The following is a 26,988-nucleotide window of genomic DNA, read 5'->3' as shown; positions in this document are numbered from 1 at the left end:
TCCTTGCCCCAAAGAGCTTACAATATAAATATACAAGAGACAAAAGGTGGGTGGGGCATTATTATCCTCATTTTACAGGTGGGGAATTGAGGCACAGAGATTAAGTGACTTGCCCAAGGCCAGAAAAGAAGGCTGTGGGAGGGCTGGAAATTGAACTTAAGTCTCTGGCATCCCTGTACAGTGCTTGAACTAAAAGAACATACTAAGCAAAGCAGGCAAGTAGACAGCTAAATGTATGTAAATGAGGTCTTACATGGTTTTAACGGGTAGTGTACCTAGGAAGAACTAATTTGAAATTACAGGAGATGCAGATAGCCTTTAACAAAGTAACCCCATACAGAAAATGTCTGGGGCCACTGTGAATAGGTCGATAATCATGTGTGATCAAGTAGCTGTAGTCAGGGGTGAATGGTAAAGTAGGTTGTACAATGGCAAAAAACACGGAGATAAAACCTAACAGAAAGCATTAGGCCAGCTCCATATAAATCACCTGACCGTGTGCAGGAGAACGGCGGAGGGATACCGGGGTATCCAAGGTCTATCGGCGGAAGGGGAAGAGGACATGAGGCGCTACCGACCGAGGAGGGCAGAGGTGACAGCGACAGGACGTGCTGCTGGCGGCCGGCCTTGGCTCGCCTCAGGCCCTGGGGCTCGCCTCAGGCCGCGGGGCGGAGGTCGGGGCGGACCGCAATGAGAACAAGTAGGCAGGGCCGAGCAGCAAAGAGTCTTTCGCGTTTGCGCGTCGAGCCACCCCCACCAGCAACCGCGTGTCCTGCGCATGCGCGTTCGGGATTGGGACGCCGTTGCCGTGGCTGCTGCCGCCGCTGAATGAACCCCAGCCCCTAGGGGTCCCCCGCCCCACCGTGAGGGGGCGCGGCCCTTCAGCCCCCGCCGTTCTCAGCCGGACGCTCCCCGCAGTGAGCGCCCGGGCCCGGAGCCGCCTGAGCGCGCAGCTAATCCGGGCTTGGCCGCGGCGGCGGGCGGAAAGTTCCTGACCCTGCGGGGCCCGGACGCCCCTGAGGCCGGGGCCTGTGATGGGCGGGCGGAATCCCCGCGGTCCTGCCCCCTGCCGCCGCGACCCCTGAGCTGGGGGAGCCGGCCCGCCGGAGGATGAAGAAGATCTTCAGCTTCGGGAAGAAGAAGAAGGGGCAGTCGCCGTCTAGCCGCGCCTCGCTGCCCGGTGTCCCCGGCGGCGGCGGCGGCTACGAGCTGCGGGAGAAGGAGCTGGGCAAATTGCACCGAGCGGCCGCCGGCGGGGACCTGGGCAGGCTCCAGCAGCTGCTGAAGAAAAACGACATCAACCAGCTGGATAAAGAGAACAGGTAACGGGGGCGGGCGGGGCGCAGCGCTGTGGCCCTCCCCATCCCAGCCACGGCCGGGCAGCGCGACTCGGAGCAGCCCCTTCACCTCCCTGTTGCCGGGGATCGCCACGTGGGGCCAGAGACCCTCCTTCCCTAGCTCCCGAGAAGCAGCACTTGCATAGGCACCAAGTGTTACTGTTGTTTTATTGTAAACCCAACCGTCAGCGGCTCCAGACCAGTGGGTCTCCACCCGCGGGCAGCTTGTGGCCCAATCAGCATGCAGCCGTGGCCCATGTGACATCCTGAAGGATGCCACAGGTAGTATATACAGTGTGTGGATGTGGTCCACATAACCGATAGACAGCTGCATATGGGGTCCACAGTGGTAAACAGGTTGAGAAACGCTGTACCCTAATGATGCTGTAGCCTTCCTATGCAGTATGGGCATGGGTCAGTTGCAATTTAAATTACTGTAAATGGTGGATTCTCTCTCTCTCTCTCTCTCTGTAACTTTTGAAGTCTTTAAACGATGAGTTAAGGACTTCAGTAACTCAGCCAGAGGTGAGGGGGTTAATTATAGGAGTTGGGGGGTGAGGTTCTGTGACTGAAAAGGAGATCAGACATTAGATGATCACACTGGTCCCTTCTGACCTTAAAATTTATGAGTCTTATGGCTAGGGTGACCACATGTCCCACTTTTAAAGTCCCATATTTAAGCTCTCCTGCAAGTGTCCTGACTTTTTCTTAAAAACGGGCAAATTGTCCCGTATTTTCTGTCCACCCCCAGCCCCCATCGTTACTGGCGGTTCCTGCTGCTGGCTCAATCTCTACTTGCCAGCCACCTGCCCACCAGCAGTGTGTGGGGTCCAGTGGCTGATGATGGGGGTGGGTGTGCGAGGCTGGTGGCGGGGCAAAGCTGCAGCGTAAGGCTGACCACTTCCCCTGGTGGTCCATCAGCATAGCTTCCACTGGGTGCCTGCTCTTGGCCAGCAGGGCCCCAACCCCCGTCCTATTTCCATCCAGCACTGGCTGCGAGCTGCAGTGGCTGGTGCATGAGGGCAGGCGCCAGGCATCAGCTAGTTAAGTGTAGCCCATGCATCTGTTCCTTATGTGCTCCCCCTCTTGCTGTCCTCTCCTTGCTTTGCCCCTTCAGCCCCTCCAACCCTGTTGCTCCTTCATATCTCTCTCCACCACCACCACCCGCTGCTGGTGAGCTTGGCTCACCAGGCTCTTGGCCAGCAGGCTCCTTCCCCCACTGCCTCTGTCTGGGCTGGCACCCCAGGAAAGCCCAAGACCCTCCAGCCCGGGGCGCTGGCCAGGAAGAGCCAAGCACAGCGCTAGTGCAGGGAAGCCTCTCCGCCCCTTAGCTAAGCGCTATGCCCCCCCCCCCCCGCCACTCCAGATATTTCCAGTGTGTTTGCACTCCGACCTTGCAAGCTCTACAGCAGACCTCCGAGCAGGGTCTTAGCATCCTCTTCACACACACCCCCACCCAGGGTCCTGCCGCCAGGGAACACAGGGATGCTCTGTCCCCTGGGCACCCTCCCCTGCTGAGCCACCTCTCTGGCCGGGTTTGCTGAAGCCCGTGCAGTCAGGTTCCCTGGGCCCTAGTGCACAATGCATACTCGGGGCTTAACCCCTTCCTGCCCACGCCATAGTGAGGGGATAGGAGGTGGTTGTGTTGTGTTGGTGGCCAACAGAAGCCTGGAAGTGTTAGCTGTCGACACTGTGCAGTCAGAAAGGGACAAGCTGCTTCCAGACACAAGGATGGGGAGGAAGAGATGAGCTCTGCAAAGACAGGGGCCAGGTAATCCCTTCCCAGTCCCCTGCTGCTGAAAGCAGCTCCTGTCCCATCTGTCCCTCACAATGCTGGAAGGCTGCTACTGGCCACATTCTGATGTGAACCCTGGCAAAAATCTGGGCAGGGGGGTGGTATGTGACCCTGCATGCTGCCCCCATGTGTTGCCTCGAGAAGAGACGGTGCCAGGTACCAGGAGAGGCGGGTCTGTCCGGGGCGGGGGGGCCCAGCCAAGCCAAGCATGGAGGGCGGAGAGCGCCGGGCAGGGAGGGTTGGGTCAGGTCAGTCGGTCACCACCCCGTGTGAGAGAGGTGTATGGGAGTGTGTGTATGTCACCTCTCCCTGTGTGAACCCTAAAGCCTTAAAGATAAGAAGGTAAATAAAAATAATCTAACTACTCAGTATTTCTTTGTAAAACAGGCTTAGTCAACTTGATGCTAATTTGAAGTTAGTTCTGATTGATTACCATTGAGCTTACTTGAATATGAATAATTTTACCAGGTGTTCTGTATTCAGCATAGGGAAATATGGTCACCCTACTTATGGCAAAGCTATTTTCCCCCTTGAAACAGAAGTTGGGGAGCCAGAATGGCTCTGTAATATACCTTAAATGTTACCAAATGTAGACACACTTTTAGATGGTTTCGTGCTTTTGAAAACTGCCAGTTGCTTGCAGAGCTGTAACAAAGCATTTTAGCTCCTGTGGTGAGCAAGCATATTTGTGCCCCCTAGATGCGACCTGTGGGGGGCATGTAGGGTCACATTCTCTTCCCCCCCCCCAATTTCTGCCTTCCGTTTAGCACAGAGGTTTTCAAACTGTGGGGTACACTTCCATGGAGGGATGCACCCCATAGTTCGAAAACTGTTGCCTCCCTGCCAGGAGCCAGGGTGTAATGTCAAAAACCACTACTGACAGATTTTGCTACAAGAAGCAGTTACTGACACCTCCGAATGGTCTTTTCCTGCCTTGTCATAATTTGCTACCTCTCACCTTTGAAATTCTCTTTGCTACCTCTCATCTTTGAAATTTGAGCCAGGGTTAGCAAATTCTGACAGATGGGGTCACCTGTCACAGTTCGCTACTTCTCAACTTATCCATCCTCTGGTCCAGGAGTAGCAAATTGTAACAGAGCATCAACCATGCATCACAATTTGCTAACCTGGGCTCCGGCCAATGCAGCTGGGCCCAATCTTGCAAGTGGCTGGGGGCTGATGCTACTGGGCCCAATCCTGCACGCCACCACATTTTTGTACCCTTGCTGGCTCTGCACCATGGGTGGCTGCTCTGCTCACCCTGCCATAGCTACAGCCATGGTTGCTTGGTGCAAATTATTTTAAGACTGTTCTTTACCTTTTGCATCCATTCAAACTCCTGTCCTGACCCTCCATTGGATGCTTATTCTCTCCTCTGTCTTGGAAGAAGTTTGAATGGAAGGAAAATTGTAAGGCCACCTGTGGTGCTAACATCTCCAGTAATCAGGAAGGTAGCTTTCTTATAGTACCCTGGCAAGCGCAATTAATGGAGCCATGAGGCACATTGTCTGCCTTTAGTTTTTGGAGTAGAAGTACCATTGATAATCCATTGGTATATTAAGACTTAAAAGATGCAGAAAGTTGAAGTGATTGGCTTGTTTAGTACTAAAAGAAAATAATCTACAATGTTTCAAATGCAAAAGATTCAAGGCGCATATGTGCAGTGTAGACAAAAGGAGAATTACAGGCTGAAATAAATTAAATATATTTTATTTATTGACACACTGCAATGTTGACTGGGTTTTCTGTTTGGTGAAATTGTGGTAAGGTAATGAAAATAACTATACCCTCTAAGGATGGTAATTAGCCAATTGTGGTTTATGTTTTGGAACAAGTGATCAACTGATATTGGAATTTTTGGATTCACACAACAATTCATATGAGAGGTAATGCTTTTGAATGATATTTCTTGCAATCAGGAACAGAAGAGAAGTTTAAATTATGCAGCCACTAACTTTCAAGCAGGAAGTACAAATTGCAAAAATGATTTTGTTGTCCCATCCTGAGAAAATCTATGCTCAATATTTCAAGCATCACGTGAGGCCTTCAGCCATGCTATTCTCATTAGAATCAATGAGAGTTGAGGCCGGGGATAAAATGTTTTACAGTATTCTGAATGTAGGGGGGTTTATGTAATATTTTGGTAGATTTTTATAAACGAATACATTAAGTTACACATCCTTGAATATTCATACTACATATTTAGTTTTGGCCTTCTTTTCAAGAAAAATGTTTTGTTTTGTTACATGGGTCAACTATTATGAAAATTACTTTGCCAGTTAGGCCCTGATCCTGCAAGAAGTTCTGCCTTAGAGAGGACTCTTCTTATAGCAGGATTCAATGTTAGGACTATGAGAGTTGAGATTGGCACAAAGACAGGACACTTTTTTTGTGTTTTTTGCTTTGTTTTTTAGTGATTAAAAATTAAAGGTGATAATTTCCTTATCTTATTCTGCCAATCAGAAGTTTTATAAACCCACTCCAGTGAGCATAGGCTTACATTTGCTGCAGTAGCTAGAAAATGTAATATATATTTTATCTTTACAAAATTCAGAACTGTCTTGACATTTTGGTACAAAAGCCGATATCCTAACACTTTGGACAGTTTCGGCATTTTAATTATAAAGAAAAATTGCAGGTTTAGTTGTTATAGACTAAGATTCCAATCCTGCAATCTGTTCTGCATTGGCAGAACTCTGCTTTGCACTGGGGTCCCATTGAAGCACCCTATTTGGGCACAGGAGTCCACCTGTATGGTCCAGTTGCAGGATCAGCATCTAATAAGTGTATTCTTTCAAGGATATTTTAAATAGTTATTATTAGTTTCAGATTCTTAGTATTGTAATGTTTTAAAGTACAGAAATGTTTTCCATTGGTAATATGGTTTCATTTAAAGCTTATTTTTACAAAATCTAAAATTTGGGCCAAATTTAAATTGACATTATTCCTGTAACATAAACATCAAACTTTTATTTGGTTGTTGTTAATCTGATGTATCATCTTATTTTTAGGACACCTTTGCATCTTGCCTGTGCTAATGGACATTCAGATGTTGTTACTTACTTAGTGGACAACAAGTGCAAACTAAATCTGTGTGACAATGATAACAGATCCCCGTTGATGAAGGTATGCACAGTATTTAATGCAGTTATGTAAGATGTACTAATATTATTTTTCCATTTAACTATAAATTCTGTATTATGGAATGTATAAAGTTACGTTACTGTCAGTGGGTATTTAATATAGTATATAAACAAAATGTTAATGCAGTTTTTTATTTATTAATTTCATTAAGTTGTGGCAATTCTAATAAGATGGAATTTAACTTGCAGAATTTATTCTCTCTTTTTCTGTTATATTCACAGGCAGTACAATGCCAGCAGGAAAAATGTGCAACTATGCTGCTAGAGCATGGTGCAGACCCTAATCTTGTGGATGTTAACAGCAGCACTGCCCTTCACCTGGCTGCCCAGACTGCTAATATATCTCTAGCAGTACTATTGCTTGAGTACAATGCTCATATTGAAGCACAGAATAAGGTAACTGCTTATTTTTAGAAAAAGAGAACAAGAAAAATTGTAGATTTCAACTTCTAATTTAATGTGTGTTTTCTAAAAAAGAACAACGCTCATTTTTGTCTTAAAACAGTATTTTTAAATTTCCTTTTAAAATCTGTTTTAATCAGAATCTTGGTATATAAATCATCATCGGTAAAGCAGCACTTTTGGGGTGGGGGTGGCTAGCCAAATGTTCCCCCCAGGCCTCCTGCGGAGCCAGAACTTTGGGGACATGGCCTCAGCAGTCTCTGTGATCCCTCCCAGGAGTACTGTGTGGCCTGGAGCCCCACACATAATTTTCCTGAGGCCGTTGAAGAGGCTGAAGTTGGTTCCTTATTCCTGGTTACATTTTCCAAGTTTCTTATTTGTGCTACCAGCTCCTTATGTGGCTCCCAGTTCTTTATTCCAAGGCCAAAATTACTTAGAAATATATCAATATTAGATTAAATTTTTAGAAAGGTCATCAAATTAATGAGATTCTGATAAATTAAATTCCTATTTACTTGTTTATTAATTAATCAAGGAGCTAGGATTTGAGTGGCTGTACATGATGAAATAAGTTTCAGGTCACCCCAAGTGATACATCTCTCTGACTGTCAGACAGTTCTGAAGGATTTGGGACATGCCACTTGCTGACCTGAAACTATGTTCGTGTGCAATTTGCTGCTAAATTCATGCTTCCACCCCGCTTCCATATTGTACAGAGGACTTGAATAAGGAACTGGGTTTTGACAGACAGTATCTGACAAAATGCGTTTTGCTCGCCCCAAGTGAAGCATCCCTGTGATTGTCAGACTGTTTTTGAAGGATCTGTGACATGCCACTCCCTGACCTGAAGCTTTTATTCTTTTTTGCAATATGCTACTTAATATCCCATCCATATCCCACTTCCATATCGTAAATGGTGCTTGAATAAGGAGCTGGATTTTAACTGGCTGTATGAGATAAAATAAGTCTCTGGTCACCCCAAATGACTTGTCTATAAGGGTTATACACTTCTGAAGTAATAGGGGCTGTCTATGGCAAAATAATGTCTTGGGTCATCAAAATGATATGTTCCAGAGATTGTTACTTTGTTAGGAAGAGATAAGGATATGTCACTTTTAGAGGTGAACCTTTATTTCTGGTCTGACAAGTATATTATCCCAATTTTTATTTTGTGTTTTCTTTCTTAGTTAACATGTAATATGCGTGTGGGAAAAACAACAAAAAGCAATATTCAATCAATTTGTTGCAAATCCAACTGTAATGTTTTCACAGAAATTATATGATAGTTACAAGTGAAAATGCTGGTAGGAACTTAGGTTTATTGTGAGATAAATTAAAAATAGGAAAAATGGCTAAATTTATTTAATTTTTTTTTTATTTTAGAGGGTTTTTTTGATCTTTACACAACAAAACTAATATGAAAACCCTGCATGGGCACAGTTGGCTCCCAAATAATCGTGTTTATTAACTATATGCCTAGATTAATGCATACTACTGTCTTGAGTGGTTTCTAAAATATAGAAAACAGTGAACACCACTAGAATGCTCACAAACTACTTCAAGGAATACTACTTTATTGCTGAATACTACAATTAGTTGAACCAGCTAGTATCTTTAGTGTTGCTGTAAGACTCAGGCAGCAGCTATGTGACTTGGTACACTTCACTAGAATTTGGAGAATTCTACCTGTGGCTCGAATATCTCCACCCCTTCCATTTTAATTCTAAAATTCTGTCATAGAAATGCCAGCCCTGAGGTTGAGCAAGTTTGTGGGAACATACAAAATTATTCTCAGTGTTGTATGTTATCGCAACAATCTGTGATAACACCTTTCTTTAATGAACTTTACTGTTTACACAAATAATGTTGATGACTTCTGTTGAATTAATCAATATTTGAAACTTTTCAGAGTAACAGCCATGTTAGTCTGTATTCGCAAAAAGAAAAGGAGTACTTGTTGCACCTTAGAGACTACCCAATTTATTTGAGCATAAGCTTTCGTGAGCTACAGTTCATGCTCAAATAAATTGGTTAGTCTCTAAGGTGCCACAAGTACTCCTTTTCTTTTTGCGAATATTTGAAACATTATTTTAAATATTAATGCTATATGCAAGTTACCTTGTATAGTTCTACAGAGAGGGCAGATGAAGGTTTTTCTTCTGGACTAGGGGCATTTCATTTTTGTCTAAATAATCAGCGATTGGTATTTGAAAAGATGTAGATCACTACTTTGAGATATATCCTCCAAAATGCATCGTGTTTTCTTTCAGCTTACTTGCTATCATACTCAGAAATCTCTGAAGAAAGTAGGCAAGGGTTAAATTTTTAAATCTTTCTTGTGATCAGACTTACCTGCAAGTGTAATTAGTAAGATGCATGTTTCACCATTAATGAAATGACATAATTAATGTAATCAATTGCACTTGTTCGCTTTAATTCTGAAATTGTGAAATAAGTAAATAATTTGCTATATATTGTAATACAATATTTTAATTGAACAATTGTTGCTGCTGTTAGTGCTGATCAGTGGTGGCACCTGTACTTAAGCATTCCTAAGGATTTGTGTGATAAGACACTGATTTACACAGATGGGAAGTTTCTGCATGAATTTCTGCATAATTTGGTGCTCTCTGCTCTCCATAAGGAAGGTCTTATGGTCTGTAATCCTGACACAGCCAACTACTACACCAAACATCCACATGGAGTGGGAAACTCTGAAAAAAGATATGTGTGCAGAAGGTTTAGTAACAGGGTTTGATAGATAGAGACATTTTTAGGTCAGAGGGGACCATTAGATCATCTAATCTGATCTCTTGTATATCTCCATAAAATTTTATTCAGTTGCTTTTGTATTCAGCACTGTACCAATTTGTGTTTGACTAAAATATATGTTCTAGAATGACATCCACTCTTGATTTGCAGATATCAAGAGATGGAGAATTCATTACTTCTGTTGATAGTTTGTTCCAATGGTTGATCATCCTCTCTATTAAAAATTTGTGCCTAATTTCTAATTTGAATTTGTCTAGCTTTAGCTTCTAGCCATTATTTCTTATTCTGCCTTTGTCTTTAGTACCCAGTTTTTTGTACACATGAAGGTCCTTACATATCATAATTAATTCATGTCTCAGTCTTGGTTTTTGATAAGCTAAACAGATGTAGCTCTTTGACTCTCACTGTAAGGCATTTTCTCCAGCCCTTGAATCGTTTTTGAGGCTCTCTTCCGTGCCCTGTCCAGTATTTCCCTATTCTTTTTAAAATGGGGACACAACTGAATGCAATATTCTAGTATCAGTCTCCCCAATGCCATAAACTGCCGTAAAAATCACCTCCCTACTCCTTACTCAGTACTTCCATTTGTACGTACGAGGATGACATTAGCCCATTTTTCCACAGAATTGCATTGGGAGCTCATGTTCGGTTGTTTGTCTACATCATTAATGACTTGGATAATGAAGTGTAGAATACATTTATAACATTTGTGGATGACACCACCCTGGGAGGGATTGCAAACTTTTGGTGACAGAGTTAGAATTCAAGATGACCTTGACAAACTGGAAAATTGGTCTGAAATCAACAAGATGAAATTCAGTGAAGACAAATCAAAAGTACTACATTTAGGAAGTGTCATGGAGTCACCAGGTCAATGCTCTGGAACTACTCCATATGAAGCCAGTCAGGACTGTGAGGAGCATGCCTCCTCTCTCTGAGCATACTGTCTCCAGGGCAAGAAGTGTACACAGCTTCGACCTTCCTGGGTCTGACCTCGGAGCATTCAGCATCCCCTTCCACACCGTGCGCTTCCCACAGTGAGTCCATCCGAGTGGAGTTCCTGGGGAAGCCAGAGGGCCCTGCACCCCAACTCTGCAGTCAGATGTGACTCTCAGCCAGCCGGTAAAACAGAAGGTTTATTAGTCGACAGGAACACAGTGTAGGCCAGAACTTTTTAGCACAGAAATAAGTGACTTTCAGCAAGTCCATCCTGAGGGAAAGGGAGTCCAGAGCCAGGGGTCTGGACCTCCCCCTGCGCCCCACACCAGCCGAGACTGATTCACTTCCAGTTGCCTGGCTCCTACCCTTCCCATTGCTCCTCCTCCAGCCTTTGTCTCGCTCCCCGGGCCAAGAGTCACCTGGTCGCATCCCCCTCCTGGGTCACAGGTTACGAAGGGGCAGCTATGCACCACCTAGACATTGGTGCAATATACAGGGAAACTGAGGTGCACACAGCATTCATGCAAAACAGTAAGACTCACATAGGCTCACATACAACATAACAAGGGAAACTTCCCACTTCATCACAGGAAGGAAAGATCAAATGGGGAATAACTGGGTAGGTGACAGTACTACAGAAAAGGATGTGCAGGTTAGAGCAGATCACAAATTGAATATGAGCCAATAGTATCATGCAATGGCGAAAAAGGCAAACGTAATTCTGGGGTTCATTAACAGGCGTGTTGTAGGTCAGATATGGGAGGTAATTGTTCAGCTCTACTGGGCACTGGTGAGGCCTCTACTCAGCACTGGAGTTGTGTGGCCAGTTCTGGGCACCACACTTTTTAAAAAAGATGTGTAGAAATTGAAGAGAGTCCAGAGGAGAGGTACAAAAATGATGATAGGTTTAAAAAACCTAATCTCTGAGATAAGGTTTAAAAACACTAGGTTTGTTTAGACCTTGAGAAAAGAAGACTGAGGAGGGACCTGAAAAGTCTTCAAATATGTTAAGGACTGTAATAAAGAGTATGGTGATCAATTGTTCTCCATGTCCACTTATGGTAGGACAAGATATAATGTGTTTAATCTATGGCAGGGGAGATTCAGGTAAGATATTAAGGAAAACTTTCTAAATATAAGGATAGCTAAGCACTAGAATATGTTATCAAGGGAGGTTGTGGAATCCCTGTCATTGGAAGTTTGTAAGAGTGAGTTAGGCCTGATCTGCTGTAGGCGGTTATTTTGGAATTAGCTGAGTTAATTCGAAATAAAACTGATTCCGTCCACACGACCAAACCGTTTTTTTCTATTTAAAGGGCTCTTTAATCTGATTTATGTACTCCACCTCGGCAAGTGGAGTAGCGCTAAAATCGAGATCGCAGTTCCAGGTTACAGGTACTGTGGACGCAATTCAATGTTATTGGCCTTCAGGAGCTATCCCAGAATGCTCCGTTGTGACCGCTCTCGACAACACTCTCAACTCTGATGCACTAGCCAGGTAGGCAGAAAAGCCCCGAGAACTTTTGAATTTCATTTTCTGTTTGGTCACCATCAGCAGAGGTGACCATCAGCACAGTCCACCATCAAAGGCGACCATGCAGAGTCCACTATCACAAGAGACCACGCAGTCCCAGATTCGCAGACGAGCTCCAGCATGGTCTGAACGGGAGGTACTGGATCTCATCGCATGTTGGGGAGATGAATCTGTTATGGCAGAACTGCATTCCAAAAAAAGAAATGCAAATACGTATGCCAAAGTCTCCAGGGCCATGACAGAAAGAGGCTACTCCTAGGGACACAGAGCAGTGTCGTACAAAAATCAAGGAGCTCAGGCAAGCGTACCAAAAAACCAGGAAGGCGAATGGGCGCTCTGGGTCACAGCCCCATACATGCCGCTTCTACCGTGAGTTGAATGCAATTACGGGGAGTGACGCCACCACTACCCCACCACGAAGCTGGCATTTCCGAAATTTTGATTTGGTTTCTGGACTTGTCCTTCCCTCCTCCTCCACGCTCCTAACCCAATTCCCCACCCACCCCCCCCGCTACCTTCTGATTTCTCTCAGTGTGTTTTTAAACAATTGTGACTTTATTTCCTTTATATATATATAGGGGGCGGGTAACTTCAAGAGAAACAAACGCAACTGTCACACCGTACCCTGGCCAGTCATGAAACCGGCTTTCAAAGCTTCTCTGATGCACATCGCTCCCTGCTGCACTCTTCTAATGGCCCTGTTGTCTGGCTGTGTGAAACTGGCCGCCAGGCGAGTTGCCTCAACCTCCCACCCTGCCATAAACGTCTTCCCCCTTACTCTTACAGATATTGTGGAGCACACAACAAGCAGCAATTACAGTTGGAATATTGGTTGTGCTGAGATCTAACTGAATCAGTAAACTGAACCAGTGTGCTTTCAAACATCCAAAAGCACATTCTACCACCATTCTACACTTGCTCAGCCTATAGTTGAACTGCTCATACTACTGTCCAGGGTACCTGTGTACGGCTTCATGAGCCATGGCATTAAGGGGTACGCTGGGTCTCCGAGGATAACTATAGGCATTTCAACATCCCCAAAAGTAATTTTCTGGTCTGGGAAGTAAGTCCCTTCCTGCAGCTGTTCAAACAGATCAGAGTTTCTGAAGATGTGAGCGTCCGGCACCTTTCCCAGCCATCCCACGTTGATGTCGGTGAAATGTTCCTTGTGATCCACCAGTGCTTGCAGCACCATTAAAAAGTACCCTTTGCAGTTTACATACTGGCCGCCCTGCTGTTCCGGGGCCAAGATAGGGATATGTGTTCCGTCTATCGCACCGCCGCAGTTAGGGAACCCCATTGCATTAAAGCCATCCACAATGGTCTGCACATTTCCCAAAGTCACTACCCTTGATAGCAGCTGGTCAATGATTGCATTGGCTACTTGCAGCACAGCAGCTCCCACAGTAGATTTGCCCACTCTAAACTGATTCCCGAATGACAGGTTGCTGTCGGGCGTTGCAAGCTTCCACAGGGCTCTGGCCACTTGCTTCTCAGCTGTGAGGGCTGCTGTCATTTTGGTGTCTTTGCGCTTCAGGGCAGGGGACAGCAAGTCACAAAGTTCCATGGAAGTGACCCTACGCATATGAAAGTTTCGCAGCCACTGTGAATCATCCCATACCTGCAACACTATGCAGTCCCACCAGTCTGTGCTTGTTTCCCGGGCCCCAAATCAGCATTCCACGGCATGAACCTGGCCCAATGCCACCATGATCTCCCAGACACCACATGCCAAGCTTCTAGGAACGTCTGCGTCCATGTCCTCATCAGTATAGTAATAGTGCTGTCATTACTTCCTCGCCTGGTTTTGCAGGTACTGCACATACTGCTGGATAATGCGCGAGGTATTTAAAATGGTCAAAACTACAGCGGAGATCTGAGCGGGCTCCATGCTTGCCACACTATGGCACCTGCATGGGTAATCCTGGAAAAAGGGCGTGAAATGTAGGAGAGCAGAGTGGCAGCGGAAGAGGTGCTGTTTGGTTCATAATAGCTGAAAAAAGGCGGGAAATGGTTGTCTCCTGTAGCTTTCATGGAGGCGGGAGCTCCGTGAGGTGAGCACGGAGGCGGGAACGTGGAGAAGCTCGGTAACGCAGCAAGAGTGGGAGAGCAGAGTTGGGGGCGGAAGCTGCGCTGCTCAGTTCACGATGGCCTAGCAGAGTTGGCAGCGGAAGCGGTCAATGAGGAAGAGAAAGAGTAGATACTTATAGAGGTTACATAGAAAGACGAGAGGAAATGCGAGGTGGATTCATAGTACCAGGAGCATGCAGACCCTACTGCACCGTCCGCTGAAAGCAGTATGGCGTCTACATGCCAAAAAGGCACGAAACAATTGTCTGCCATGACTTTCATGGGGAGAGGAGCGACTGATGACACACACCCAGAAACACCCGTGAAAATGTTTTTTTCCCCATCATGCACTGGGAGCTTAACACAGAATTCCAGTGGGCAGCAGGGACTGCAGGAACTTTGGGATAGCTACCCACAGTGCACCGCTTCGACATTCAATGCTAGCCTCGTTACTGTGGACTCACTGCGCTGAATTCACGCGCTTTAGTGGGCATACGCAAGACTGAATGTATAAAATCGCTTCCAAAAATTCAAATAGAATAATTTTGAAATAATTTTGTACTGTAGATGTACCCTTAGAAAAGCACGTCAGGGATGGTTTAGATATACTTGGTCCTGCGCCGGGGACTGGACTGGATGATCTCTTAAGATCCCTTCAGGCTGTACATTTCTCTGATTCTGTGACCACTAAATCCTTTTCAGAATCATTGCTTTCCGGGATTCAGTCCCCCATTCGGTAAGTTGTCTGAATTCTTTGTTTTTAGATGTATTAAAATGTATTTTGTTTGAATCCAGATTGCTTTGTAGGACTGCTTTGTCCTCATCACTATTTACCTCTCTGCCAATCTTTGTCATCCACAAATTTTATCAACAATATCTTTATATTTACTTACTGTTGGTGAAAATGTTGAGTAGCATTGGGCGTAGTCTGCATCCTTGCAGAACCCCACTAAAAACACCCATATTCATTGATGACTCTCCACTGACAACTACGGTTTGAGACCTGTCAATTAACCATTTCTTAATCCATTTAATGTATGCTTAATTGGTATGTTATAGCTCTAATTCTTTAATCAGAATGTTGTGTGGAAATAAGTCGAAGTATATTATATTCTCTTCCATAGAGGTCCTTATACTGCACTCATCACCAACATCTTCTAGTAGTGCATTAAGCAATGTGACTACACGTCTGTCATATGCTGTTTGGTCTCTCATCCTCCCCAGGGATAGCAGCAGAGTGTCTTGTTTTGGCAGTTTTTTAAGTTTTGTTTTTTATTAAACATACCTGTTGCTATATGTTTATGTTAGAGAAGGCAAGATCAAAGAAATGAGCCTTGCAATTTGAGCAGAAAGTGGTGAGGTTTGTGATGGTTCTTAGTTCCTGGGGGAATTCATTCGACAGTGTGGGACTAGCCCCACCGAGAGTTCTGTCTACTACACAGACAAGCTCTACCCTTATTGTAGAGAGTTCCATTGTGCTTGAGGATCAGAGTTATTGACCAATGTCTTTGTTTTGGAATGATGGAAATGTTTTAGATATCCTGGGTCTAGGCCACTGAGCTCCCTGAAAATAAGGTTGACACCTTAAACTTGATTTGAAATTCTATGGGAAGCGAGCGTAAAGAGTGGAAGAGAGCTGTGATGTCTTCATGATAGCCTTTGTTGCCGAGGAGGTGCACTCCAGCATTCTGTACTAGATGAATTTTCAAAATGCTGAAGTCTTCATGCCCCAGTATATCATGTTGCTATAGTCCAGCTGAGGAGTGACAAAGGTATGGATAACTGAGGCCAAAACATTGTCTGCTAGGATGGGATGGAGTCTCCTAGCCATGTGGAGAGCTCAGAAAGCATTACTCAAAGCTGCTGCTATGTGAGAGCTTAGCATCAGCGAGGAATCCAGGAGTATTCCTAAACTATGACTCTAAAAGACGGACTGTGGATGTGCATCTTCAGCCAAAGGAGACTGAACTGTGGCTGCAAACCCTTTGTCTTGATCAATCACATTTATAATGTCATCATAGAATGAAATTTGACAAGACTTATTTTCCATAAAGCATGTTGATTGGAATTAATTATATTCCTGTTCTTTAATTCCTTAGCAACTGAATCCCATATAAGCATTTCCATTTTTTTTTTTTTTTTTGGTATTGATGTCCTGGGATTGATGTCCGGCTTACTGGCTTATAGTTACCCAGGTCATACCGCTTGCACTGTCTGAATATTGGCACAGCATTAGTACTCTTCCAGTCTTCTGGAATTTCCCTGGGACATAGATCTCCTGAGTCAACTCTTTCAGGACTCTTGGGTGCAAGTTGTTAGTGCCTGCTGATGGACTGGAAAGCAATTTATCAGCCTCATGTGATACAAATACATCATCCTGCTTCTTTTCAAATATAGAACAGAAATATTTATTGAACACTTTCTGCCTCATTATTAACAATTTTACCATCTCCATCTAGTAGTATGCCTTTTGCTCCTGGAGGAATTCTGCACCAAATAATTAAAAATTCTGTGCACAATGTTTTAAAATTCTGCATATTTTTCATCAATTATTTTGGCAATTTATTTAAACTACAATACAATGGATGGAGAATGGGAGTGGGGAGCACTGGAGGAAGTCACCAACCCCCCTCTGTGTATTAGTAATGTAGCTAATATTCACCCTTCATGTTATTAGTCAACAAATATATGCAGCCATATGCTCAGTGTTAAATCATAGGCAACTGAAGAGAAAGTGAGGGCTGGGGACTCAAACTCACAATTTATACTGCTACTGACCACCACCAAAAAGGTCAGTAGCAAACAGTTCATCAGTTTTTCAGTCCAAAAATTTATACTAGTTCTAATCACAAAAGCACCATAAGCATTTATAAGGCCATACTGTCCTTTACAATAACGCTCCTTTATACCACTCTGGCAATGTAAAGGAGCCTTAAAATTTTTATACCTGTTTTATATTCCGTGGGGGAATTCACTAAGAACAATGGGAACAATTCACTGAGCAGACAGGCTGCTACATTCTGCTCTGCCTGAAGGAACAGAGACTGCCCCATACCTGCCTCTTTAGAAACACCTCAAAGCCCTGCCTCTCCACACCAAGAGTGCTGCAAAGCAAGCAAGAGGGACAGTGTGTCTCTCTCTTTCTAGCATGCATGACTTCCCAGCTCTCCTGCCCCCCCAGCACCAGGGAACAGGGTAAAGAAGTAACACCATGCTAGGAAAGCTTTGCTGGTACACTATATTGGCAAAGGGCTGCTAGTGTGGACACACATTATACCAGCAAAGTTGTGCTTCTTTTCCATCCTCGAGCAAAATAAGCTGTACTGGCAAAAGCACAGTTCTGCTGGTATAACTGTGTCTACACTTGAAGCTTTTGCCTGCAAAGTTACTTCAGTCTGGGATCACAGCGCTAACTGATGTAGCTGTGCTGCTGAAAGTTTGCAGTATACACGTGGCCTAACAACTGAGACCTCTGCTTTTGTGGTCCTTCCACAGAGCCATATCCTTGGGGGCACATGGCCCCAGCAGGCCGCCTTCCCTTTTAGCAGCTGAAAGGTGCTGTCTTTACAACCTCAGGAACTTTGATGATATCAGCAGTTCCAGACTGTAATCTGCTTTATGAGGTTGGGAGACTGACTGTCTGGTGAGGGTGATGTTACAGTGGAGAGGGGAGGAATAGTGGAGAGGGTGTAATTTATGGACTGTCGTCAGTAGCCCTTTTTGCCATTCTGAATTGCAGAGTTATCAAAGTATGTGCTGCATATTAATCAAAGAACCTTTTCCTCTGCTGGTATGTTATAGCTGCCAGGACCCATCCCTAGCCCTGAACAGTAGTAGAGGGGATGGGAGAGCTCTTAAGCCTCAGTGCCGAAGGCATTCCAGAGGAAATAGGGCTTTATGTACATTGTCTAAAGGAGTTGTGGGGATAGTTTGTTAGTTCCTTTTCATGAAAGGAAACAAGTATGTTTGGTATAGAGGCAGTTGCAGATCATTTTTCCATGTTCTAGCTAGACCAACAAATAGTATAAACATAATAAGCAAGTCCAGGTCACTTTTATGGGGATAGAAGTGGGAAATGTTAAGTGAGCGCCAGGTGTTATGATTTGGTAGAAAAAAATTTAAATGATCATTTGCTTTTAAATAAAATCCAAAAACAAAAAAAGTTAAATTATATGGAACTATCAAACTGGGGCCTTGTTAATTTTTATACTGCTATACAGTAATAGTTATTCCCTCTCCCCCCCCCCCCCCATTGTTCATTACTGGCTGTATCTTGTTTTATCCTAGGTTGTAATTTTCAGAAGCATGGACTATGTCTGCCATTGTGTTTGTAAAACATCCAGTGTTGGGGCATTTGGGTACTATCATAATATAATAAAGGTGTTTTTAATATTTTTAGAGTTTTTATTAGTATCCAGTGAAAAGAAACAAGATGAATATATACATCTTTCAGATGGTTCATGTTTAGAGTTCATTGGACTAACTGTCTGCTCTAATTTAAACTGTTGTAAATCTGGAGTAAATCCATTGAAATTGATGGAGTTATAGCTCTGTAATAGCAGTGTAAATAAGGAAACAAGCTGACTACTCTTCTGAATAAAAGAGGGCACCTATTAAATCTTGAAATTGCAAAATAAGAACTGAATCTTTCCTCAGTTTCTCTGTCTGTGGTGTCATTGAGGAAAATACAAGCTTCAGCAAGATACTGTAAACTGAATTTGGCATAAAAAATAAAATAAAATGTCTGAGCATGAGGTTATATGCAGCAACTTGCAAACCAATTATTCTATCATATCGTACTTGGTCAAAGTTAGCGATAGGTGATTGGAGCTGGGACAGGGATGCTTGTCTCAAGAATCAAGTTATGTAAAGATTAGTGTCTTGCTATTCTGATGTCAGTACATTCTAAAGTAGTATAGAAATTTAGGATTTGTAGCTTCTGTGTTGTGTAAAGTTCCTCAGAATTCAACGTTTTAAAATAGACTTTTTTCACTACTTTGAATAAGATTTTAGCTATCAAATGTGTTACGTTACTACTGTGCAGTGGTGTATGTGAAATTTTAATTTTTGGTCTCTGTAAAGCTTTAAGTGGAAAGTATACATATCATAAAACCTGCCACTATTATTCTGTTGGCAGTCTCACCACATATATGAATTAGATCAGCTTGGAAAGTGAACCTGCCTACTAGCTTTACCCTCCTATCAAGGATGAGGAACTTCAGTGGATCAGTATGGGAATCTTGTGCCACTCTGGCCTGTGCTATGTGTGTTGTATAGATAAATATTGTTTTATTTCAGTGTACAGTGTTGTGTTAGCAGATTTTATGATTGCAACATTCTATTTTTTAAAAAAATCCTTCAGTTATTAGTAGTGGTGTTTTAGCTGTGTTGGTCCCAGGATATTAGAGACAAGGTGGGGAGATAATATCTTCTATTGGCTCAACTTCTGTTGGTGAAAGAGACAGGCTTTTGAGCTACACAGATCTCTTCTGAAGGTTGTCTGTTTCACCAACCAAAGAGCTCTTTGTAGCTCAAAAGCTTTTTTCTTTCACAAAAGATTTTACCTCACCCACATTGTCTCTTTTTAGTTATTAATCATATTAAATCTAATTTTTATTTTAAATAGAAAGTAGGAGTGTGTGCATGTGCATAATATATCTATGGGAAAAATAATTTATCTTTATTCCATAGGATGGGTATACACCGCTTACTATTGCTATAACTGAAAATCACCAAGAGATGGTAGAGTTTCTTCTTAGAAAAGGAGCTGATGTACATGCTAGAGACAAGTCTAAAAGGTAAAGTATAGGTCAAACTATTATTGACTAATCTACGAAATAAGCAGTAGCCCCAAATGGTGGATGCTACAAAAGTAATACAGAGGCAGGTCCTCTGGTGTAGCTGATCTTCACAAAGTACAGATCAAAGAAAGATGTGTGTAAAAAGGTACGTTAAAGCCTGCAATCTGCATGAGGGAAGTGCTGTGTTGTAAGAAAACCTATGCCATCTAAGCAAAATCTGGACTATTCTTGCTAGATGTCTACTTTTGAGAATAACCATGGTCGTGAATAACCAATACAAATACATTTTAAAATGTTTAATCCTCCAATTTTGTATGAATTAGCCCAGCAAGGTTTATTTTTAGCAGAAGGTGATTGCATGAATAAGGAATTCAGATTATACCAAATTCTGATCAGGGGATTAATTGACACTCATCTTAGATGCTTCCTTTTTCAAGCAAGTGGAAGAAACCCCAATTCTGGATGGTTAGGAGTTATTTTACTGCATAGTAAGGCCTAGGAGAGCAGGACTTCATTCTTGCAGCAACTTCCGTTCTTTAACAGCTTGCTGTTGTGTGCCCTGGATACATGTCGTGTATCCTAATGAAGACTTAGTAGAAGGAAAGATCCTAGCACGTACAGCTCACAGGTGATCATCTTCCCAATATGGATTTAATTTGCTAGTGCAAAATCATGTATATTTTGCTGCTGGCAGGTCTCCCTAACATCAGACTTGTGATTGACTATATCTCACTTCAAGTGCAAAAGAGAGTAAATCCTCTCTGAGAAATTATATTTCTGTGGGTTGGCTGCCTTTTTATTTGTGCCTGTGCAGTGATAAATACAGAAAGAGTCTGCAGTTTGCAGAATACATGCCATGTAAGAAGTGTATGTCTATGTGATTAAAAAGAATCGCGTCTTGGTTCCTTGTCAGAAAGTAGTCTACTTGGAAGCCATATTGAGTATGAGTGAAGAAAGATTTTTCCTTGGTGAAATTTCAGTTCCTATATCTGTTTCACTGCACATTCAAAAATGCTTTGGCTATAACACGTCCCCTTAATATTCTTACAATCTGCTTGATTACGGGTATGGGAGAGCGCTATAAATGTTGTTAATTAAACAGCTAAGTATGCAAACTCCTTTCATAGTGACTTCTGGAAACTGAACTACCGTTCTTATCTTGGGTTCATCATCTAATAAGTCCTCTTCCACTGACTTCTGCAGCCATTCTTTTTCTATAAAGAGACTTTTAGGAAAGAATTCCCACTGGTAATACCAGACTGGTGGGAGGCCTACTAGTGAGTTGAATTAGTGTTAGTACAGGTAAGAATTTTTTGAAAAATTCCCTAATTCAAACATACTTTCTGTATTGTTAGTGTTATACTAACTTGTAAGAAGACTGAGTGCAGTAGTTTATTTTCTCTTCTGTTTACACTTGAGTCTGAATTTTTTGGGTGTCTTGTTTGGATTTTGTTTAACTTGCACTAGGAAGAAAGAGATTAGTTATGTTTTGAGAACAATTAGGGATTAAAAAAATGAAGATGAAAGATCATATAAACTGATATGTTAAATGTCATCTTGTGGTTGTTTTAGAACACCTCTCATGATTGCTGCCTCTGGAGGAGAGCTTAGTTTAATAAAAGTTCTCCTTCAGTATGGTGCTGACGTTACCCATAAAGATATAAATGGATGGACATCTGAGGACTATGCTCTTATTGGTGGATACTCTGGGTAAGTGTTTACACCTCTTTCAAAACTGTAAAGTCAGAACTACAGATTTGATAATGGAGTCCTTGGTAGCAACTCCATAGTCCAACGATGTATTGAAATTTTAATTTCAAGTTTGAAAAAGAATTCCTCTATTTCACACCTTAGAGATTGAGTTTAGTCTTCAAATTTGGCATGATAACTTGTCAAAAGACAGTTGAAAGTTCCATGTTGATCGAACATACAGTATTGATATGTATCTATTTAAAATTTTTCAGAGATTCCCCCACAAAATTTTTTTTGTTAAATTGGCATTTAAGTTGCTAGACTGCATATTGTGCAATACAAAACCTAAAAAGCAAGGAAATGAGCAGTTAAATCATTCAGCATTATATCTGGATTTCATCTGTCAGTTCTCCTTCTCAACCTCAACAACTAACATAATTAACCTGTAGAACTCATTGCTACAGTAGATCATTGAGGCCAAGAGCTTAGTAAGATTAAAAAAGATTAGACGTGAATGAGAACACACATAGATTAGAAAAGATAAATATTTGAAAAGGTTGTATTGTTACGTTTCAGGACATAAGCCAACCAGTAGCTGATGAGTATTAGGAAGAAAATTTCCTTAAGAATGGCAATTCCATGGTTGTCTGCAAGAACTGGCCACTGTCCGAGACAGGGAACTGAAACACTGGTCTGATCTAGTATGGAAATTCCTATTTTCCTAGAAAAGAATAAATATGTCCATAAAGTTTTAATCATCTACCCCTATCAGAGGCTTTTGCAGGCTTCCTAAGATCCCTGGGGTATCTGGCTGCTCCAGGTAGAATTTACTGCCGGTACTGACATCAGTTCCCAGTGTTTTGTAGGGTTTCTTGCCATTTCAGAGTTAGGAATTCCTCAGGGCATTGAGAAGATAATACTTAAGTTTTTTTTTAAATGAAGTAAAAAGATTCGTTGACATTTTAACAGGTTTACAAATCCCTGCTGTGTAGATATCAGAGACTAAATTATTACTACATTTTAAGCCTCCTGATCATACATTTGTTAAAAAATGTCAACAAAATGGGGTTAAATCTCATTTCAGATGAACAGAAGGAGTAAACAGGGATTTCTGTTTTTTCCTTTACTTTTGTACTGGCTATCGATCCTTTTGCACAGAGAATAAGGATAAATAAATCTATCCTAAGAATTAAACTTGCAGGAACACATCAGAAAATAGCTTCGTATGCAGATGATGTAATATTATTTTATTTATTTAAACCAAATAGTTCCCTAAAATTAGTTTCTAAAGAAATCCATGACTTTGCAAAAGCGTCTGGATTTAAAGTAAATTATGCCAAATCTGAAATGCTAGCTAAAAATTTGCCAAATTCTGAAAAGCCATTCCTTTAGAAAACATTTTGATACACATGAGCAACAAGTTATATAAGATACCTGGAAATTTAGATCTCAAACAGCCTAGAAGAGCTCCAAGATTTAAATGTCAAACCACTACTTTAGCAAATGAAAAAGATCTGGAGTGCTGGTGAGAGCATGCAATTTCTTTTTTTGGGAAGAAAAACCCATTCAAAACGAACATTTTGCCAAGGATAGTGGAATCTGGTCAATTAAAAAACAAAAAATTATAACTAATTTATATTAGGGCTGTCAAGCGATAAAAAAGTTAAGCGCACGATTAAACAATAATAAAATACCATTTATTTAAATATTTTTGGATGTTTTCTACATTTTCAAATTAATAGATTCATAGATATTAAGGTCAGAAAGGACCATTATGATCATCTAGTCTGACCTCCTGCACAATGCAGGCCACCAAATCTCACCCACCCACTCCTGTAATAAACCTCTCACCTATTTCTGAGCTATTGAAGTCCTCAAATCATGGTTTAAAGACTTCAAGGTGCAGAGAATCCTCCAGCAAGTGACCCGTGCCCCTTGCTACAGAGGAAGATGAAAAACCCCGAGGCCCTCTTCCAATCTGCCCTGGAGGAAAATTCCTTCCCGATCCCAAATATGGCGATCAGCTGAACCCTGAGCATGTGGGCAAGATTCACCAGCCAGATACCCAGGAAAAAATTCTCTGTAGTAACTCAGATCCCATCCCATCTAACATCCCATCACAGGCCATTGGGCCTATTTACCATGAATAGTTAAAGATCAATTAATTGGCAAAATCATGTTATCCCATCATACCATCTTCTCCATAAACTTAACGAGTTTAATCTTGAAGCCAGATAGGTCTTTTGCCCCCACTGCTTCCCTGCTGTTCCAGAACTTCACTCCTCTGATGGTTAGAAACCTTCGTCTAATTTCAAGTCTAAACTTCCCAATGGCCAGTTTATATCCATTTGTTCTTGTGTCCACATTGGTACTGAGCTTAAATAATTCCTCTCCCTCCCTGGTATTTATCCCTCTGATATATTTATAGAGAGCAATCATATCTCCCCTCAGCCTTCTTTTGGTTAGGCTAAACAAGCCAAGCGCCTTAAGTCTCCTTTCATAAGACAGGTTTTCCATTCCTCGGATCATCCTAGTAGCCCTTCTCTGTACCTGTTCCAGTTTGAATTCATCCTTCTTAAACATGGGAGACCAGAACTGCACACAGTATTCCAGATGATGTCTCACCAGTGCCTTGTATAATGGTACTAACACCTCCTTATCTCTACTGGAAATTCCTCGCCTGATGCATCCCAAGACCACATTAGCTTTTTTCATGGCCATATCACATTGGCAGCTCATAGTCATCCTGTGGTCAATTATAACGCAGAATACAAAGTGTAAAGTACTCACTTTATATTTTTTATTACAAATATTTGCACTGTAAACCAAAACAAATAGTATTTTTCAATTCACCTAATACAAGTACTGAGTGCAATCTCTTTATAATAAAACTTGAACTTACAAATGTAGAATTATGTACCAAAAAAAACCCTGCATTAAAAAATAAAACAATGTAAAACTTCAGAGCCAACAATGCTGTGATGTTGCACTCCATATTCTTATCAAAATATGCTTATGTTATGAATATGATATAACTGAGATGTACTTTATGCTAGATGGGTCTTGTAAGGTATCATTGGAAAGGTTATAATTTACTGAATGTGTTTATCCAATTTGTATGCCTGTATCATTTCTGTATATGAAGTTAGGAATATTGACTATGTATCTGTATATCAACTATGCTACTTTGGGTGACACCCACTGCTAACACTTCAGGTATAGCAATGGAAAAGCCAGACAGGGCTGATGGCCCGTCAGCGTGGACAGTGGACTGTGAAAAGGCTTGGCCTTCCTGTGGACGCTCCCTACTGCCACTGACTCATGGACGCTGTGACACTACAGAGTCAGGTGACCTGGTCACCTGATACTAAACTCCATCTTGGACTGCTGAACGTTTCCACTGGGAGGTGGAGAAATCAAAGGATTCCTGCCTTATGGAAATCCTATATAAGGTGAGGGAGGAAAACAATCAAGGTCTTCAGTTCATTTCTCCTCTGCCTCCCTGCCCAAAGAGATACTTGAAAATGGCTGGAAACAAAAGGACTGGAATGAGAGGGGGGTGTATGTATAGAACTGCTTGACCCAGGCTGGAAAGATACATGGCCTGTGAAGGAATCTACCTAAGACAATATCTAGGGTGAGGAATTACTATTTGTAACCAGTTTCTTTAGTGCATCAAGCTTAGTTTGTGTGCTTTGTTTTATTTGCTTGGTAATCTGCTTTGTTCTGTTTGCTATCGCTTTACCACTTAAAATTCACCGATTGTAGTTAATAAACTTATTTCTTGTTTATAATATAACCCAGTTTATGTAATTTCTAATGGGGTGGGGGGAAGCAGTTGTGCATATCTCCCTCCACATTGAGGGAGAGGGCGAATTTCGTAAAACCTTTGGGTTTGTACCCCATTAAGGGAGTGGGCACCAGAGTGCTGGGGCAAGTCCCTAAGGCTGAATCTTTCTAGAGCAGATCTCTGTCTCTCTGTGCAGCTGGGTGTGGCCCTGCCTGTGTGCTTGGCTGGAAGAGGTTTGTGAGCCTAGCCCAGCAAGACCAGATAAAGGGGACCCAGGCTGGCAGAATAGGCTGACTCAGTGGCATCCCAACACATCTGGTGGCATGCGAGGGGGTAGGGGGGAGCAGGCATACTGTCACAAAGTCCACTCAGTCCTATTTCTTGTTCAGCCAATCGCTCAGACAAACAAGTTTGTTTACATTTACAGGAGATAATGCTGCCTGCTTCTTGTTCACAGTGTCACCTGAAAGTGAGAACAGGTGTTCTCATGGCCCTGTTGTAGCTGGTGTCACAAGATGTTTACATGCCAGATGGGCTTAAGATTCATATGTGCCTTCATGCTTTAATCACAATTCCAGAGGACATGGGTCCATGCTGATGACAGGTTCTGCTCGATAACAATCAAAAGCAGTGCGGACTGATGCATGTTCATTTTCATCATCTGAGTCAGATGCCACCAGCAGCAGGTTGATTTTTCTTTTTTAGTGGTTCGGGTTCTATAGTTTCCGCATCGGAGTGTTGCTCTTCTAAGACTTCTGAAAGCATACTCCACACCTCGTCCCTCTCAGATATCGAAAGACACTTCAGATTCTTAAACCTGGGGTTGAGTGCTGTATCTATATTTAGAAATCTCACGTTGGTACCTTCTTTGCGTTTTGTCAAATCTGCAGCGAAAGTGTTCTTAAAATGAATATGTGCTGAGTCATCATCTGAAACTACTGTAACATGAAATATATAGCAGAATTCGGGTAAAATAGAGCTGGAGTCATACAGTTCTCCCCCAAAGAGTTCAGTCACAAATTTAATTAATGCATTATTTTTTTAATGACCATCATCAGCATGGAAGTATGTCCTCTGGAATGGTGACAGAAGCATGGAGGGGCCTATGAACGTTTCACATACCTGGCATGTAAATACCTTGTAATGCCAGCTACAAAAGTCCCATGAGGATGCCTGTTCTCACTTTCTCGTGAAAATGTAAATAAGAAGTGGGCAGCATTATCTCCTGTAAATGTAATCAAACTTGTTTGTCTGAGCGATTGGCTGAATGAGAAGTAGGACTCAGTGGATTTGTAGGCTCTAAAGTTTTACATTGTTTTGTTTTTGAGTGCAGTTATGTAACCAAAAAAACCCTTCATTTGTAAGTTGCACTTTCATGATAAAGAGATTGCACTGTGGTACTTGTATGAGGTGAATTGAAAAATATGGTTTCTTTTGTTTATCATTTTTACAGTGCAAATATTTGTAAACAAAAATAATATAAAATGAGTAGTGTACGCTTTGTATTCTGTGTTGTAATTGAAGTCAATATATTTGAAAATGTAGAAAAACATCCAAAAATTTAATAAATTTTCAGTTGGTATTCTATTGTTTAACAATGCAATTAAAACTGTGATTAATCACGATTTATTTTTTCAGTTAATTGCGTGAGTTAACTGCGATTCATTGACAGCCCTAATTTATATCTTTGCAGACAGCTTTCCTTTAAAAAAA

General features: G+C 42.2%; 1 protein-coding gene across 11 annotated transcripts in view; it reads left to right on the top strand.

Moving 5' to 3' along the window:
* Positions 1–778: 778 nt before the first annotated feature.
* The window catches only part of ANKRD26 (ankyrin repeat domain containing 26), a 195,351-nt gene continuing 169,141 nt past the window's right edge, over positions 779–26,988 (top strand). For all 11 annotated transcript variants that reach the window (XM_048836164.2, XM_048836169.2, XM_048836165.2 and 8 more), the window contains exons 1-5: positions 779–1,322; positions 6,144–6,258; positions 6,498–6,671; positions 19,684–19,790; positions 21,366–21,503. In XM_048836164.2, coding sequence (XP_048692121.2) covers positions 1,111–1,322; positions 6,144–6,258; positions 6,498–6,671; positions 19,684–19,790; positions 21,366–21,503 — 746 coding nt within the window. In that variant the 5' untranslated portion in view covers positions 779–1,110. The remainder of the gene's footprint in view (positions 1,323–6,143; positions 6,259–6,497; positions 6,672–19,683; positions 19,791–21,365; positions 21,504–26,988) is intronic.

This window comes from Caretta caretta, chromosome 1 (genome assembly GCF_965140235.1).
Source record: "Caretta caretta isolate rCarCar2 chromosome 1, rCarCar1.hap1, whole genome shotgun sequence".
NCBI lineage: Eukaryota > Metazoa > Chordata > Testudines > Cheloniidae > Caretta > Caretta caretta.
Note: the sequence above shows the minus strand (reverse complement) of the source record. Positions and strands in the feature narration are given on the sequence as shown.